This window comes from Planococcus citri, chromosome 5 (assembly GCF_950023065.1).
Source record: "Planococcus citri chromosome 5, ihPlaCitr1.1, whole genome shotgun sequence".
In the NCBI taxonomy this organism is placed as follows: Eukaryota; Metazoa; Arthropoda; class Insecta; order Hemiptera; family Pseudococcidae; genus Planococcus; species Planococcus citri.
The window spans coordinates 6,583,312-6,599,684 of NC_088681.1; the positions used below are offsets into that span (position 1 = coordinate 6,583,312).

At 36.1% G+C, this 16,373-nt stretch overlaps 1 protein-coding gene across 14 annotated transcripts in view; it reads right to left on the minus strand.

Annotated features, from left to right (window-relative positions):
* The window catches only part of LOC135849104 (zinc finger protein 34-like), a 183,474-nt gene that overhangs the window by 134,365 nt on the left and 32,736 nt on the right, over positions 1 to 16,373 (minus strand). The window contains exon 10 of one of the 14 annotated variants that reach the window (XM_065369334.1): positions 5,755 to 6,378. The exons of 10 other annotated variants lie outside the window; for them this stretch is intronic. In XM_065369334.1, coding sequence (XP_065225406.1) covers positions 5,770 to 6,378 — 609 coding nt within the window. In that variant the 3' untranslated portion in view covers positions 5,755 to 5,769. Of the gene's footprint in view, positions 1 to 5,754; positions 6,379 to 9,126; positions 9,831 to 11,010; positions 11,765 to 13,472; positions 14,555 to 16,373 lie in introns of those variants that run through there. 3 more of the 14 variants (XM_065369335.1, XM_065369331.1, XM_065369328.1) reach the window with 3 other exon arrangements.

Here is a 16,373-nt window from a genome sequence, read left to right on the forward strand (position 1 = left end):
ATAGCGGAATTTGTGGCCGCAATGGGCACACTCAAAACGAGGGCCCTCCAAATGGATACGTTCGTGCTTTGGTATATACCTTTTGTGACTGAATTGTTTGTTGCATATGCGGCATTTGAAGGGTTTCTCTTTAGTATGCGTCCGTTGGTGATCAGTAAGATGATGTTTTAGAGTAAAACTTTTGCTACACGTTTGACAAGAAAACGGTTTCACACCAGAATGTATTTTCAGGTGTGAATTGAGATTACTTTTAGAGGAAAACTTTTTCCCGCAATCAGTGCACTCAAAAACAGGTCTTTCCACATGCAAGCTTTCAAGGTTCCATCTACTGTTACAGTTCTTGAATTGTTCGTCACAAAAGCGGTATTTGCAGCGTTTCTTTTCACTATGAGCCAATCCATGTTCAATGAATGAACTTTTACAATCAAACTGTTTGTCGCAGACTTGGCAGTGAAACGGCTTCGAATGTTCTTGGTGCTGATGTCTTGTCCAATCACGTTCGTAGGAAAACTTTGCACCACAAATAGCGCAGCAGTAAGGGAATGAATCCTGCATCTGTTCCTCTGCCTACAGGACAAAAGATCATATTGCAAATGAGACGTGCTATTCTTCCAAATAATTGAGTTGCCAACTAGTTATGCCCCATAAATACCAAAATAAAACATACACCGAGTACTCCCAAAAAAGGTTCATGTTTAATATTTAGTTTGGTGACATAGTCACTAGTAAATAACAGTAATGATAGCTCACGACTGGTCATTGGATTAGGGTGATGGCAATGCATATATTTCACGTTGCCAACATGTATTTTTGACCAAAAAAAAAACGATGGCCCAAGTCCTGCCTATTTTTACAAGAAAAAAAAACATATCCTACACACTCAAAAAAATGTTAATTTCATCAAAAAGTAAATTGTGTGGTGGCGCCATATTGGCCCGTTTTTCTACCTATTTCTGTATATCTACCTACACCATCTTTAAAAACATTTCAAAGCAAACTTGCCCAAAAAAAAATCGAAATCGCAGATTTTGCTTTCCAAATTCCAAAATAAGATTCCCACAATATTTTTTGAACTGGACAAAGCTAGATAGAAAGAGCATTGAAAAGTTTATCATCAACCAAAATTTCAAGTGTTAAAGTAATGGCTTTTCTCGATTTGTTGGTGAATTTAAAAAAAATCAAATTTAAATGAGAAAAAAATCAAATTGACCTAGAAAGTTGAAATTTGGGATATATTCCATTTTCGACCAGTCTAATCGGTTGAAAACGGTTTGAAACCACCCTGTTGGGCAACTTGAAATTTCGACAAAATCTCATCAAATAAAGTTGGAAAGCAGACATTCATTCTGTAAACTAATTTCAACACGCTATGAAGTCGACTGCAGGTAGATTTCAGGTCATTTTGAAGCCTCCGGTGAATTTTTGGAAATTACTAGAACCTCGAGCAGACTTTTAAATGCTCGAAATTTCCATAAAATTTTATCGAAAGAGCTGGAAATCCATAATTCACTCTGTACTCCAATAAATTACCTTTCCGCCTCCGTTCGAGGCAGAAAGATGAAATTCACTTTCGGAAATTTCAAGTTACAAAAATCTGTTGCAGGCTCAAGAACTGCTCAAATCGGTTCGAAACAGGTACATTATTTCTATTGTCATATATCATTATCGTACTGTGCTATAGACGAGCCTGAATAGAAATAGTTAGGCAAAACTTGGTACATAAATTCAATGAGCCCAACTCAAGGTTAAAATCTATGGTGGGAAACTCGAGTGATTATGACAATAGGTAATACCTACCTATTCTTCAGTATGTTTTTTCCACTCGATTAAGAACGTGCGTTCGTATTTTTTCTGTAATTTTTTATCTTTAAATTTACCAGTCATTATATGGCTGAATTCGAGTATTTTGTTTAAAATTGAACTTATTAAAATGATATAATTTCTCCGGTAACGCGAGTGTTATTTTGTGTTGCTATGAATTTATTTCACTAATTAATTGGACATCAATTCTAATGGAGTAAGTTTCCTGGTCGAGTTACCGGCAGGGCTGAGGGAAATCCTCTAGCCAATATGTTGGTCAGCATTTAGGTTCTTATTTCAAAGTATAGGGCTACGATATAATCTATGAATAGATTCAGTCCAACTACGATTGATATGGTCAAGGTAATGATTAGGTTAATGGTAAAGTAGTTAGAATTCATCTGAATAATCTAGGTAAGGATTTAAAACAGTGATTCAATCTGAATAATCTAGGTATAGATTTAGTAGATTTCCAACTATTTCGACTTGCTTGCAATGTCTAGAAATGTATGTAAATTCAATTTACTTTTCGAGTTTATTTTCACACTGGGATACGTTCCAACTAAGATTGTGTATGATGTAGGTTCTACCTACCTTGTAAATAAAATCCCTGTCTTTCGATTGAGTATTGGTTGAAACATATCTTCGTGTATTTGAATTAAAATAGAGCATTTTTGTATTATGTGGTTAGGTAGGTTTGTCTTATCCTAATCCAAACCCATCCCAATATTTCATAATCGTAAAATTTCCTAATACCTATCTTCTCATTATTTGTTCCTAGTTCTAAAATTCTCTCTTATTCCTAATTCCTACACCACAGTACTAAGAAAACACACTTTGCATTCATCTCGCTGCTGACCAGAAGTGAGACAAATTTTGAAATCTGGTACTTTTAACGGAAGAGGAGGATAGGAGAAGGGTTATTCGCGCCATAATTATCTATAACGATTGAAACTGTCTCAGAGAATCTTTTCCCCATTATTCGTCGGGATTTGATAGGTTGAAAGAAGGACAAAAATTGTACAAAAAATAATGCGTAAACTTCAGAAAAGGGTAAAATTTTAATTTTTTGAAAACCTAAATAATTTGTCTAGAAAATCGCAAAAATTAAAAAAAAATTAATCGACTATCGAATTGAGAGATTCTGTAATTTACTCTGATTTGCTTTTGGTAACCTAATTAATCGATACACTTCGAAAAGGAAAAAACAACACAAACATAAACTACCATCGTGGATTTCTTCCCACATGTAAGTTGAAGTACGAGTTGGGTGTCAACAAGGCATTTATGCGCCAATCTCTAAGAATAAACTGAATTAAATAAATCGTTCAAGTATCAAGTCAAATTTTTTTCACATTGATAAAAAAAAAGCAAAACAAAGAAAAAACAAACTTGAATCTGTACACATTTAGATACCTACGTAGTCAATTACTGAAATTCAGATATACATTTAGATGATATGTGTTTGGCTAGTTCGGGCTTCTGGCGGTATTTGTTGCCGCAAAGGGCACACTCAAAACGAGGACCCTCCACATGGATACGTTCGTGCCTTGCCCTACTACCTTGTTCACTGAATTGTCGGTTGCATATGCGGCATTTGAAGGGTTTCTCTTTAGTATGCGTCCGATAGTGCTTAGTAAGACTGTCTTTTACAGCAAAACTTTTGCCACACATTTGGCAAGAAAATGGTTTCACACCGGAATGTAGTCTCAGGTGTCTAATCAGATTACTTTTAGAGGAAAACTTTTTTCCGCAAACACCGCACTCGGAACAAGTTCCTTCCAAGTGCACACGTTCGTGCCTCAATTGAGTTTGTTTGTGCTTGAATCGTGCGTCACAAATGCGGCATTTGTAGTCTTTCTTTTCACTATGTGTCAATCCATGTACAATAAAATCGCTTTCATAGGCGAACTGTTTGTCACAAACTTTGCAGTGAAACGGCTTCGAATGTTCTCCCTGGTGTCTTGTCCAATCAATTTTATAAGAAAACTTTGTACCGCAAACATCGCTGCAGTAAGGCAATGAATCCTGCATCTGTTCCTCTGCCTACATAAAAAACAAAAAAGGTCATATCACAAATGACACGTGCGTTTCTTTTAAATAATTTGTGTTGCCAACTAATTATGCGCCGTAAATACCAAAATGATACATAAATACAGGGCGCGCAAAAATACCGAGTAGGTAGTAGGTACCCCCAAAAAAGTTTTAAAATTTAATAGCCGGGCATATGACTATAGGAATGATTTCCCCTTCCCTCCTGAGATCCATTGGAATAACTTTTTTCTCAAAGGGGACATCTTGAAGAATACTGCAGCTATTTTGACTAACAGTCAGCTGAAATCGCAGATTTTACATTCCAACATACAAATAGGATTCACAGAAAATTTTTTGAACGGGACAGAGTTAGATCAAAAGAGCATGCACAAATTTATTACCAGACAAAATTTCAAGTGCTAATGCGCATTTTTCGATTTGCAATGAATTTTTGAGAATTAAATTTAAGCCAAAAATGTGAAAAAAAATCAAAATTTCACTAAATTATCCTAGAAATCTGAAATTTAGGATATTCCCTACTTTCGAGTGGTCATTTCGATTGGAAACGGTTTCAAACCGTTTTGAACAGTTTTACACAAAATTTCATGAAGTGAAGTTGGCGAAATCCGAAATTTATGCTGCACTCCAACATAAACACTATAATATTAAGTCGACTGCTGGCGAGTTTGTCATTTTGGAGCATCCAGACATTTTTGAAAATTCTTGGAACCTGAAAGTTCCACAAAATTTTGTCAAATGGAGTTGAAATTAATGTCAAAAACAGGGTGTGAACTAAATTTCATTTTCAACGTACCTCAAACCGAGGCGGAAGGGAAATTTTTCAAATTTTCAAAGTAGTCTGATACCAATAGACAAAAATATGTTTCTGACTGGGATATGCTGATTTTGAAAAAAAAAATAACGGGTATCTTATCCACCACAAACGAAGGTTCCAAAAGTAGATACCAGAAAGCTTCAAAAGTAATTGAAACCACCTGCAGTATAGACTTCATAGCAGTTTTCAAGAATAATTTCGGCAGTTTAACTCCATTTGATGAAATTTTATAGAAATTTAAAGTTTTGAAAATGTTCTGGAGGCCCTAGGAGTTTTCAAAAGCCCGCTTGAGACAACACTTGATGTAATTAATGTGGAAAATTCAAGTTTCAAATACCTCCTGGAGGCTCCAAGAATTTCTAAAAAGTCGCTAGAGCCTCCCAAATGACTGAAAATCCACCTGCTGCCGACTTCATGGCGTATTGAAATTAGTTTACAGAATAGATTTTAGATTTTCAACTTCATTTGATGAAATTTTGTAAAAAGTTGAAGATTCAAAAATCTGCTGTAGGCTCCAAAACTGCTCAATATAAAATGGTTGGAAACAGTTTTTTTTTTTTAAATCGATTTGGCAGGTCGGAAATGGGACATATCCCAAATTTCAGCTTTCCAGGTAACTTTGGTAAAATTTTGATTTTTTTTCTCGTTTTTAGCTTGATTTTCAAAATTTTACCAAAAATCATAAAAACAAACTACTTTATCATTTGGAATTTTGGTTGATGATGAATTATTGCACACTAGCTCCTTCGTTCTAAAAATTTCGTGCAAGGTGCAAACATTCCATAAAAATAAATCGACTATGGAGTTGATAGATTCTTTAATTAACTCAGATTAGATTTTGATAACTTCATTAATCGAAGCAATTTGGAAAAAAAATCAAACATAAATTACCATTGTGTATTTCTCCCATTCAAACTGGACGACAAGTTGGGTGTCAGTAAGGCATTTACACGCCTAATCGCTAAAAATAATCTGAATTTAAGAAATCAGTCAAGCATCAAGTCAAGTTTTCTCACATTGAAAAGAAAAAACAAAACAAATGAAAACAAATTAGGTACCTACATACCAAAGATAGATACTCAATTTTATTAGTGATACATTTAAGAACATTTAGATAAAATGTGTATGGTCAGGGTGGTCTTATGGCGGAATTTTTTGCCACAATGGGCACACTCAAATTGAGGGCCCTCCACATGGATACGTTCGTGCTTTGCCTTATTCCCTTGCTGACTGAATTGTCGGTTGCATATGCTGCATTTAAAGGGTTTATCTTCACTATGCGTCCGTTGGTGGTTTTTAAGATCGCCTTTTCGAGCAAAACTTTTGCTACACATTTGACAAGAAAACGGTTTCAAACCAGAATGTACTCTCTGGTGTGTAATGAGATGATGTTTATAGGAAAACTTTTTTCCGCAATCGGGGCACTTGAAACAAGCTCCTCGCACATGCACGCGTTCGTGCCTCAATCTATGGTGATGGTGCTTGAATCGTGCGTCACAAATGCGGCATTTGTAGCGTTTCTCTTCACTATGTGTCAATCCATGTTCAATTAAAGAGCTTTTATAAGCAAACTGTCTGTCACAGGCTTGGCACTGAAACGGCTTCAAATGTTTCCGCTGCTGGTGTCTTGTCCAATCACGTTTGTAGGAAAACTTTGTACCACAAATATCGCAGCAGTAAGGGAATGAATCCTGCATCTGCACCTTTGCCTACAAGACAAAAACATCATTTATCGTAAATGCCACATCATCTTCTTTTGAATAATTGTGTTGCCAACTGCTTACACGTGATACATAAATATCCAAATGAACCAAATTTGTAGACGATGGAAATATATACATGTATTTCAAATTTCATCTGTCTAGGTCCATTCAAGTGGTGAAATTTTGATTTTTCCCCCTCATTTTTGGTGCTTAGGTAAATTTAATTTTTATAAATATCGCAAAAATGCAAACAAATAAAATAGACTATCGATTTGGAAGATTCTGTAATTCACACTGATTTGCTTTTGGTACCTGGGTCATTCCACGTCAATTGGACCAAGAAGTGGTAGGTGGGTTCGGCGATTTTTTTGAAATTTTTCCTGTGGAAAGACCTTCCGAAGGGATGACCAATGGCGTAAATCGCAGCCCTCTAGCCCATTTTCAACGGCAGCCAGGGTGTGTCAATGTTTTCAGTGAACCTAAAATATCATCCATTTCAGCAGTGGATTACTCGATAACCACGATACCTACCAAAATGGAACTTCTTCCCCTTAGTTGGGGGGTTTAAAAAGCTTTTGGTGATATCATAAAAATCAGTGTTGCCACTTTTTTTCGTACAAAAAATTAGCTCAAAAAGTTTCGAAACGTAGTTTTCATATCGTTCCGACTCTCAAAAATTCTGAAAAAATATATTATGGACAACTGTTCATACTGAACAACATATTAAAAAATTGGGATGGTGACTTGTCGCAAAGTCGATTTAAAAAAATTTTAATTTTGCAAAAAAATGAGATTTTTTGATTTAAAACACGAAACGAAGATTTGATTGGTAAAGTTGACCCATTTGACCCATATTTTTACATATCCGTTGAAAAAGCTGAAAAAACACTTCACTCGGTAAAATTAAGTAACTCATCACAAAAAAATCAAAAGTCGAAAAAATCAAAAAATAAACAAATTTCAAGTTTTTTGCTGTGAGTGTGATTTTTATAAGCTTTTTCATGAAATTCCTCAGAAAGAGGTCAAAATAAGACAAATGCATAAATTTAAACTTTTTTAGATGTTCGGAATTAAAAATTGAATTTTTTTGAATTTTGATTTTTTTTGTGATGAGTTAATTTTATTGAATGAAAGAGGGTTTTAAACTTTTTCAACAGATACGTAAGAATAGGGGTCAAATGGGTCAACTTTACCAATCAAAACTTTTTTTCATGTTTTAAATCAAAAAATCGCATTTTTTCGCAAACTTAAATTTTTTAAAAATCGACTTTGCGACAAGTTACCATCCCAATTTTTCAATGTGTTGTTCAGCATGAACAGTTGTCCATAATATATTTTTTTCAGAATTTTTGAGAGTCGGAACGATATGAAAACTTCGTTTTGAAACTTTTTTAGCTAATTTTTTGTACGAAAAAAAGTGGCAACACTGATTTTTATGATATCATCAAAAAGCTTTTTAAACCCCCTAACTAAGGGGAAGAAGTTCCATTTTGGTAGGTATCGCGGTTATCGAGTAATCCACTGCTGAAATGGATGATATTTTAGGTTCACTGAAAGTCATTGGTCATCCCTTCGGAAGGTCTTTCCACAGGAAAAATTTCAAAAAAATCGCCGAACCCACCTACCACTTCTTGGTCCAATTGACGTGGAATGACCCACCTTCCTTAATTGGTAGACCTTGTAAAATAGAAAAAACACCAAACATAAAATGAGGAGCTTGGAATCAAAACTCCCTTTTGCCACCAAAAATCGATATGCGTTTTTTTGCGGATTCTGATACTTCTTCAATTTCTCTATCACCCTACAGAATCCATTTTTCCGAATTTGGCCCCAGTTCTTCACAATTTCGTGTTAAAAAGTGCCCTTGGAGTCAAAACTGGCAAAAGTGAGTTTTGACTCCAAGCTATAAAAAAAAAACTGTATTTTCAAGGTCGCATGGCAGTCTACAAAGCCAAAATAATTCAATTGCAACTTCGGAAGCATTTTCTGATAGTGAAAATACCGAAAATGGTAGTTTTGAATTTGGAAGTGATGCAACTGAGGAGGTAAAAAATTGGATGTATTGAGTGCTCAAAACTTTTAAAGCTCTCTGGAGGTGGAACAAAATACTGTACAGAAAAATGAAGTCGAAGAAAATTGTAGAAAATTAAATTTCCAATCGACATAATGTCGTTAGTTTTTTTCTAGAGTGCTTAGTTTTCGATATATTTGCAAAAGAAAGTATAATTTTTGGAAAAATTCAGCGCTCAAAACTTTTAAAGCTGTCTGGAGACGGAACGAAGCATTCTACGGAAAAATCAGATCGAGGAGAATTGTAGAGAATTAAATTTCCAATCCACCTAATGTCGTTAGTTTTCTTCTAGGAGGCTTATTTTTCGATATATTCGCAAAAGAAAGTAAAATTACCCCACCTTGGAATCAAAACTCACTTTTGCCAAACTTGATAGCCACACTGCAACGATATGGCAACTTGAAAAAAAAAAATTTCTCATGGAATCCTATTTAGTAGTCTTACTCAAGAGTTTGACACATTTTGCGGCGTTTTTTTTCATCAACGCACTAGGCGAAATCAGTTATTGTCGATTTTCTCGAAACTTTGTCTGATGGCAAAAGTGAGTTTTGATTCCAAGCTCCTCAAATATGCATCATCGTGTATTTTTTCACTTATGAATAGAAACACTAGTCGGGTGTGAATGGCATTTACACGCCAACCTGTAGGATTATAAAGTGAATTTAAGAAATTGGTCAAGTTTCAAGTCCAGTTATTTTTTTCGTTGAAAAAAACACATAACAAAGAAGAAACAAATTTCAATCTGTACACATTTAGATAGGTAGTCAATTACTGAAATTTAAGTATGTAGATTTAGATATATGTGATTGGCTAGGTCGCTCTTATAGCGGTATTTATTGCCGCAATGGGCGCACTCAAAACGAGCACCCTCCACATGGATACGTTCGTGCGTCGTCTTATGACGATTATGCTTGAATTGTCGGTTGCATATGCGGCATTTGAAGGGTTTCTCTTCACTATGCGTCTGTTGGTGCTGAGTAAGACCACTTTTTTGAGCAAAACTTTTTCCACACGTTTGGTATGAAAACGGTTTCACACCGGAATGTAGTCTCTGGTGTAGAGTGAGAGAATATTTGTAGGAAAAGTTTTTTCCGCAAACAGCGCACTCAAAGGAAGCTCCTTCCGCATGCACGCGTTCATGCCTCCATCTACTGTGATTGATCTTGAATCGTGCATCGCAAATGCGGCATTTGTAGCGTTTCTTTTCACTATGTGTCAATCCATGTGCAATAAAATCGCTTTCATTGACGAACTGTTTGTCACAGACTTTGCAGTGAAACGGCTTCGAATGTTCTTGCTGATGTCTTGCCCAATCATGTTTATAGGAAAACTTTGCACCACAAATATCGCAGCAGTAAGGTAATGAATCCTGCATCTGTTCCTCTGCCTACAGGAAAAAAAGACCATATCACAAATTTAGACGTTCTTTTCTTTTAAATAATCGAGTCACCTACTACTTATGCCCTATAAATACCACGATAAAACATATACAGAGTGCCCATTAATACAGAGTACTCCCAAAAAAGTTACATGTTTAATATTTAGTTTGGTTATTATACAGTAACTAAGTAGTGAATAACAGTGATGATAGCTCACGATTGGTCGTTGGATTACGGGGGATGTCAATGCTAGTACAGATTCACGTTGCCAACATGTATTTTTGGCAAAAAAAAAGTATGACCCTGTAGATCGACCATGGAATACCTGTCCTACTTTCAAGAGTAAAACACGTATCCTACACACTCGAAAAAATGTTCATTTCATCAAAAAGTAAATTGTGTGGTGGCCCCATATTGGTCCTTTTTCTACCGATTTCTGTATATCTCCACATGCAGTCGACTTCATAGCAGTTTTCAAGAAGAATTGCGGCAGTTGAACTCCATTTGATGAAATTCAAAGTTTCAAAAATGTTCTGGAGGCTTATAGGAGTTTTCAAAAAGCCGCTGGAGACTGCACTTGATGAAATTTTGTGAAAAAGTCAACTTCCAAAAATTTACTGGAGACTCAAAGAATTCTCAAAAAGTCGCTGGAGGCTCCAAAATGACTTGAAACACACCTGCAATCGACCACATGACGTATTGAAATTAGTTTACAGAATGGATTTCGAATTTTCAACTTCATTCGATGAAATTTCAAGTTTCAAAAATCTTCTGTATATGCTCCAGAACTGCTCAAAATGGTCGGAAACAGTGTTTTATCGATTTAGCAGGTCGCGAATAGGACATATGCAAAATTTCAGCATTCCAGGTCAATTTGGTAAAATTTTGATTTTTTCCTCATTTTTGGCTTGATTTTCAAAAATTCACCAAAAAACAAAAAATACAGCTTCTACATAACTTGGTATTTCGGCTGGTGATGAATTTTTGAATGCTACTTCGATCTAACTCTGTCCAGTTCTGAAAGTTTCGTGCAAAGCGAAAACATTCGAAAAAATGAATCGACTATGGAATTAAATTGACAGATTCTTTAATTAACTCTGATTAGGGGGGAAAACATTGTATAACGTAAAATACCATCGTGTATTTTTCCCCATATAAACTGAAGGAAAAGTTGGGTGTCAGTAAGGCATTTACGCGCCTATCTCTAAAAATAAAATGAATTTATGAAATCGGTCAAGTGTCAAGTCAAGTTTTTTTTCACATTGCAAACAAAACCAAAAAAATTTGAATGTTTACACATTTAGATGGTAGGTACTAGGTGCTAAATTATTGATATTTTAGTACATTTAGATATGTGCTTTGCTAGGACGTCCTTACGGCGGAATTTATTGCCACAATGGGCACACTCAAAACGAAAGCCCTCCACATGGATACGTTCGTGCACTGCCCTATTTTGATCATACTTGAATTGTTGGTTGCATATGCGGCATTTGAAGGGTTTCTCTTCAGTATGCGTCCGTTGATGATCAGTAAGATAGTGTTTTAGAGCAAAACTTTTATCACACATTTGACAAGAATACGGTTTCACATCGGAATGTAGTCTCCGGTGCTGAGTGAGAGATTTTTTACCGGAAAACTTTTTTCCGCAATCAGGGCACTCGAAACTATCTCGTTTTGTATGCATTCGTTCGTGCTTCAATTTACTGCTTGCGTAGTTGAATCGTGTGTCACAAGTGCTGCATTTGTAGCGTTTCTTTTCGCCATGTGTGAATCCATGTCCAATTAAAGATTTTTTATGAGCAAACTGTTTGTTACAGACTTGGCAGTGAAATGGCTTCGAATGTTCTCGCTGCTGATGTCTTGTCCAATCACGTTTGTAGGAAAACTTTGCACCACAAATAGCGCAGCAGTAAGGGAATGAATCCTGCATCTGTACCTCTGCCTACAGGACAAAAGATCATATCGCAAATGAGACGTTCTCTTCTTCTAAATAATTGAGATGCCAACTAGTTATGCGCTACAAATACCGAAATAAAAGATAAAACATTTATACAGAGTGAAAATTGGGGGATGGGGGTTTTTTGAGATCCTCTTTCCAACAGTCCAAGTTTCATTCAAATCGGAGATTATCATGTGGTTGGGGGGGGGGCTTCCCTTGTCAGTTGCATAACTTCTAAATTCAAAACTACAATTTTTGCTATTTTCACTATCAAAAAATGCTTCCGAAGTTGCAATTGAATTATTTTGGCTTTGTAGACTGCCATGCGACCTTGAAAAATACAGTTTTTTTATAGCTTGGAGTCAAAACTCACTTCTGCCACTGTGAAAAGTGAGTTTTGATTCCAAGGGCACTTTTTAACACGAAATTGTGAAGAACTGGGGCCGAATTCGGAAAAATGGATTCTGTAGGTGTAAGAGTAGGAAGTATATGTCTTTAAGCCACTGCCAATATTCGTCAATATAAGTATACTTGTATGTCAACCCTTTACCAATCTGGTAACAATAGGCGTGGTCAAGGTGCTATTAGCTACCTAAACTCGTCGCAGTTGTACAACGACAAGAGTCGCAAAATTGACAAGTTAATATTCCCTTAGAATACAGGAGAGCTCAGGCCCTCGGTTAAAGGTTTTGTACAGTTATTTAAGTTTATTATTTCGATTAAGTTTTTAGTTGTTTCAAGTCTTTTTCCATTTGTAATACTCGTGATTGCAATTGTATTTATTTGTGTAATACAAGTTCGAGTAATAATCGCGTATTTATTCCTTGCACTTATTCATGATAAATAATTGTGGTAAAATCTCTATTCGCGCACCTAGCTGGGGTAAGTATTGTTAATCTAGCAGTGGCTGATAGCATTATGTGTTTAGGGAACACATTAAGTACATAACTCTCTGTGTCAATCCCAATTGTTGTGTACTTAGTGTGGCTAGCTAGCATCACACCAGTCTGAATACTTAGTCTATTCACATATGTACAACTAAAAAGAGTATTTAGACTCTATATTATTTATCATAGGGTGATAGAGAAATTGAAGAAGTATCCGAATCCGCAAAAAAGCGCATATCGATTTTTGGTGTCAAAAGTGAGTTTTGATTCCAAGCTCCTCAGTATCGACATTGGTGTCGATAAATGTTGTGTCGAGAACTGACGGATTAAGTAGAGATCTCATCTTTTTCATCTACTTTGGCATCGCTTGTGCTACGCTGGTAGGTACAACTCTTCCCACTGAAAAAAATTGTGTATCTGACTTGCTGGGCACCCCTCGTCAAAATTCTGAGAAACTGTTCTCTGCAGTGTTGATCAACTGCCAATGAAACGTGCTTCATTTTTGAAGCTTAACCCAATACACATATTGACATGAATTATACGTAGGTTCATTCGAGCGCTTTCAATTTTCGGCAAAACTGAAATTTTGCTGATCGTGAGTATTTTCAGTGAATGGTGCCTACAGACAGTAGAGTGCAGAGGTATTTGTTTAGAAATTCACCAATTGACAGCCATTAAATAATGTTACCAGCGCAAAGCTTGTTTGCAGGCGTAAAGACATTTTTGAAAACTTGTCTGATTCGTCTGGAAAATCGCTAAAATTAAAAAAAATGAACCGACTTCATTAGTCGACAGACTTTGAAAAAGGAAATAAAAGCCGAACATGAAATACCATAGTGTATTTTTCCCCATATAAGTAGAAGCACAAAGTGGATGTTAATTAGACATTTAATATGTACTCAGGTACGCGGCAATCTCTAAGAATAAAATGAATTTACGAAATTGGTCAAGTATCAAATCAAGTTTGTATCAAATTGAAAAAAAAAATGAAAAAAAAAAAGGAGAAAAACAATTAGAATCTTTACACATTGAGAAAGGTAGGTACTCAAGTATTGCTATTTATGCACATTTAAATGATATGTGTTCAAGTAGGGTGCTCTTATGGCGGAATTTGTGGCCACAATGAGCACACTCAAAACGAGGGCCCTTCGCATGGGAACGTTCCTGCTTTGTCTTACTCCCTTGCTGACTGAATTGTTACTTGCATATGCGGAATTTGAAGGGGTTCTCTTTACTATGCGTCTGTTGGTCATCAGTAAGATCGCCTTTTAGAGCAAAACTAAGAAAACGGTCTCACACCGGAATGTACTAGTCTCAGGTGTCTAATGCGAGAATCTTTATAGGAAAACTTTTTTCCGCAACCAGCGCACTCAAAACAAGCTCCTTCCACATGCCTGCGTTCGTGGCGCCATCTACCGTGATAGTGCTTGAATGGTGCGTCACAAATGCGGCATTTGTAGCGTTTCTCTTGACTATGCGTCTGTTGGTGATTAGTAAAATGATCTTTTCGAGTAAAACTTATGCTACATGTTTGACAAGAAAACGGTTTCACATCAGAATGTAGTTCCAGGTGTCTAATGAGAGATTGTTTATATGAAAACATTTTTCCGCAAACAGGGCACTTGAAAGAAGCTCCTTCCACATGCACACGTTCGTGCTCCAATTTACTGAGATTTTGCTTAAATCGTACATCACAAATGCGACATTTGTAGCGTTTCTTTTCATTATGAGTCGATCCATGTGCAATTAAACTTCTTTTATAAGCAAACTGTTTGTCGCAGACTTGGCAGTGAAACGGCTTCGAATGTTCTCGCTGCTGATGGCTTGTCCAATCACGTTTACAGGAAAACTTTGTACCACAAATATCGCAGCAGTAAGGCGATGAATCCTGCATCTGTACCTCCGCCTACAGGACAAAAGATCATATCGCAAATGAGACGTCCTCTTCTTCTAAATAATTGAGAAGCCAACTAGTTATGCGCTACAAATACCGAAATAAAAGATGAAACATTTAAACAGAGTTGTCATTAATATAGAGTACTCTCAAAAAAGGTTCATGTTTGTGTACTTAGCCAGTCACAAGTGAATAACAGTAATGATAGCTCCACGATTGGTCGTTGGATTAGGGTGATGACAATGCATATATTTCACGTTGCCAACATATTGTATTTTTGACAAAAAAAAAACTATGACTAGTGTTATCACGCCTATTTTTACGAGGAAAAAATAATATACAATATATATCCTACACACACGAAAAAATGTTCATTTCATCAAAAAGTAAATTGTGTGGTGTCGCCATATTGGTCCTTTTTCTACCTATTTCTGTATATCTACATCATCTTAAGGAACATTTTAAAGCAAACTTGCGAACAAAAAAAAAAGTTGGCCTCACTCACAAGATGACAGCCATTTTGATTCACAGGTCAACCGAAATTGCAGATTTTGCTTTCCAAATTCCAAAATAATATTCCCATAAAATTTTTGAAACTGGACACAGCTAGATAGAAAGAGCATTGAAAAATTTACCATCAACCAAAATTTCAAGTGTTACATCAATGGTTTATATCGATTTTTGGTGAATTTTTAAAAATGAGAAAAAAATCAAAATTTTACCGAATTGACCTAGAAAGTTGAAATTTGGGATATCTCCCATTTTCGACCTGTGTAATCGGGGGGGAAACGGTTTCAAACCTCGTTGGGCAGAACTGGAGCCTCCAGCAGATTTTTGAAACTTGAAATACATAGTTCAGTGGCAAAATGTATTTTTTGGGCAATAAGCGGCAAATTATGATGAAGCTTTGAAATTTGGTATGATGAACAAGGACACCAAAAGAAAATTTTTAAGCCCGGGAGGCAATCGCCAAGTCCCATAGGAGGTGATTGGGGGGGGGGGTGATTTGGGGGGGAGGGTTCAACCCCCCATTTTTCCAAATGGGCCTAACGGGGCGATATTGGTGTCAATTCTACATGATTAAACCCCACTGAGTTCGTAAATACCATTAGGTACTTTCAAAATCTGAGGAAGAAGCATGCCTCAAATTTGAGATTTTCTGAGTGAAGTTTTTGAAAAAACAATTTTAGAGGATTTTACATCGAATCTTGAAGTACCTAAATTGAAAGTTGATAGAGTGAGAATAAGCATAACTGGGATAGAGGGAAATTATCATACTTCCTATTTATGTAGTTGAGTCAATACATATTCCTTAGAGAAGGAATATTTACCTTGCCATGGATAGCTCAGTTCATAGGAGAGGTTCCAATCAATACTAGTTCACCCTTCACATTAATCATTCGAATTACCAAATCGATACACACATTTGACACAGAGATGTTACAATGTGATTTATTGATAAAAAGAATAATATGTAAGTACACTTGAAGGGTTATAGATAATATGAAATACCTATGAGAAATATTTTATAATGGGTACACACTCTGGTGTATACCACACAACTCGCGTTAGTTGAGATAATTATTTCCATAATAACAAAATGTTAGTACACTAATTACTACTAAATACCTTTATGAGTACCAAGATCAAGGGCGAGATATTCACATATCTCTAACACTGTACGCATTTTCTGTCTCTTTCGCGGGAGCTCACTAATACTAGGCTCGACGACAGAAATGGATTACTATAAGTACCCTTTCTTACGAGAAGCAATTCCAATGGCCGGCAGGATCGGAGATTTGCCCAATAAGTACCACGATAATTTGACTTA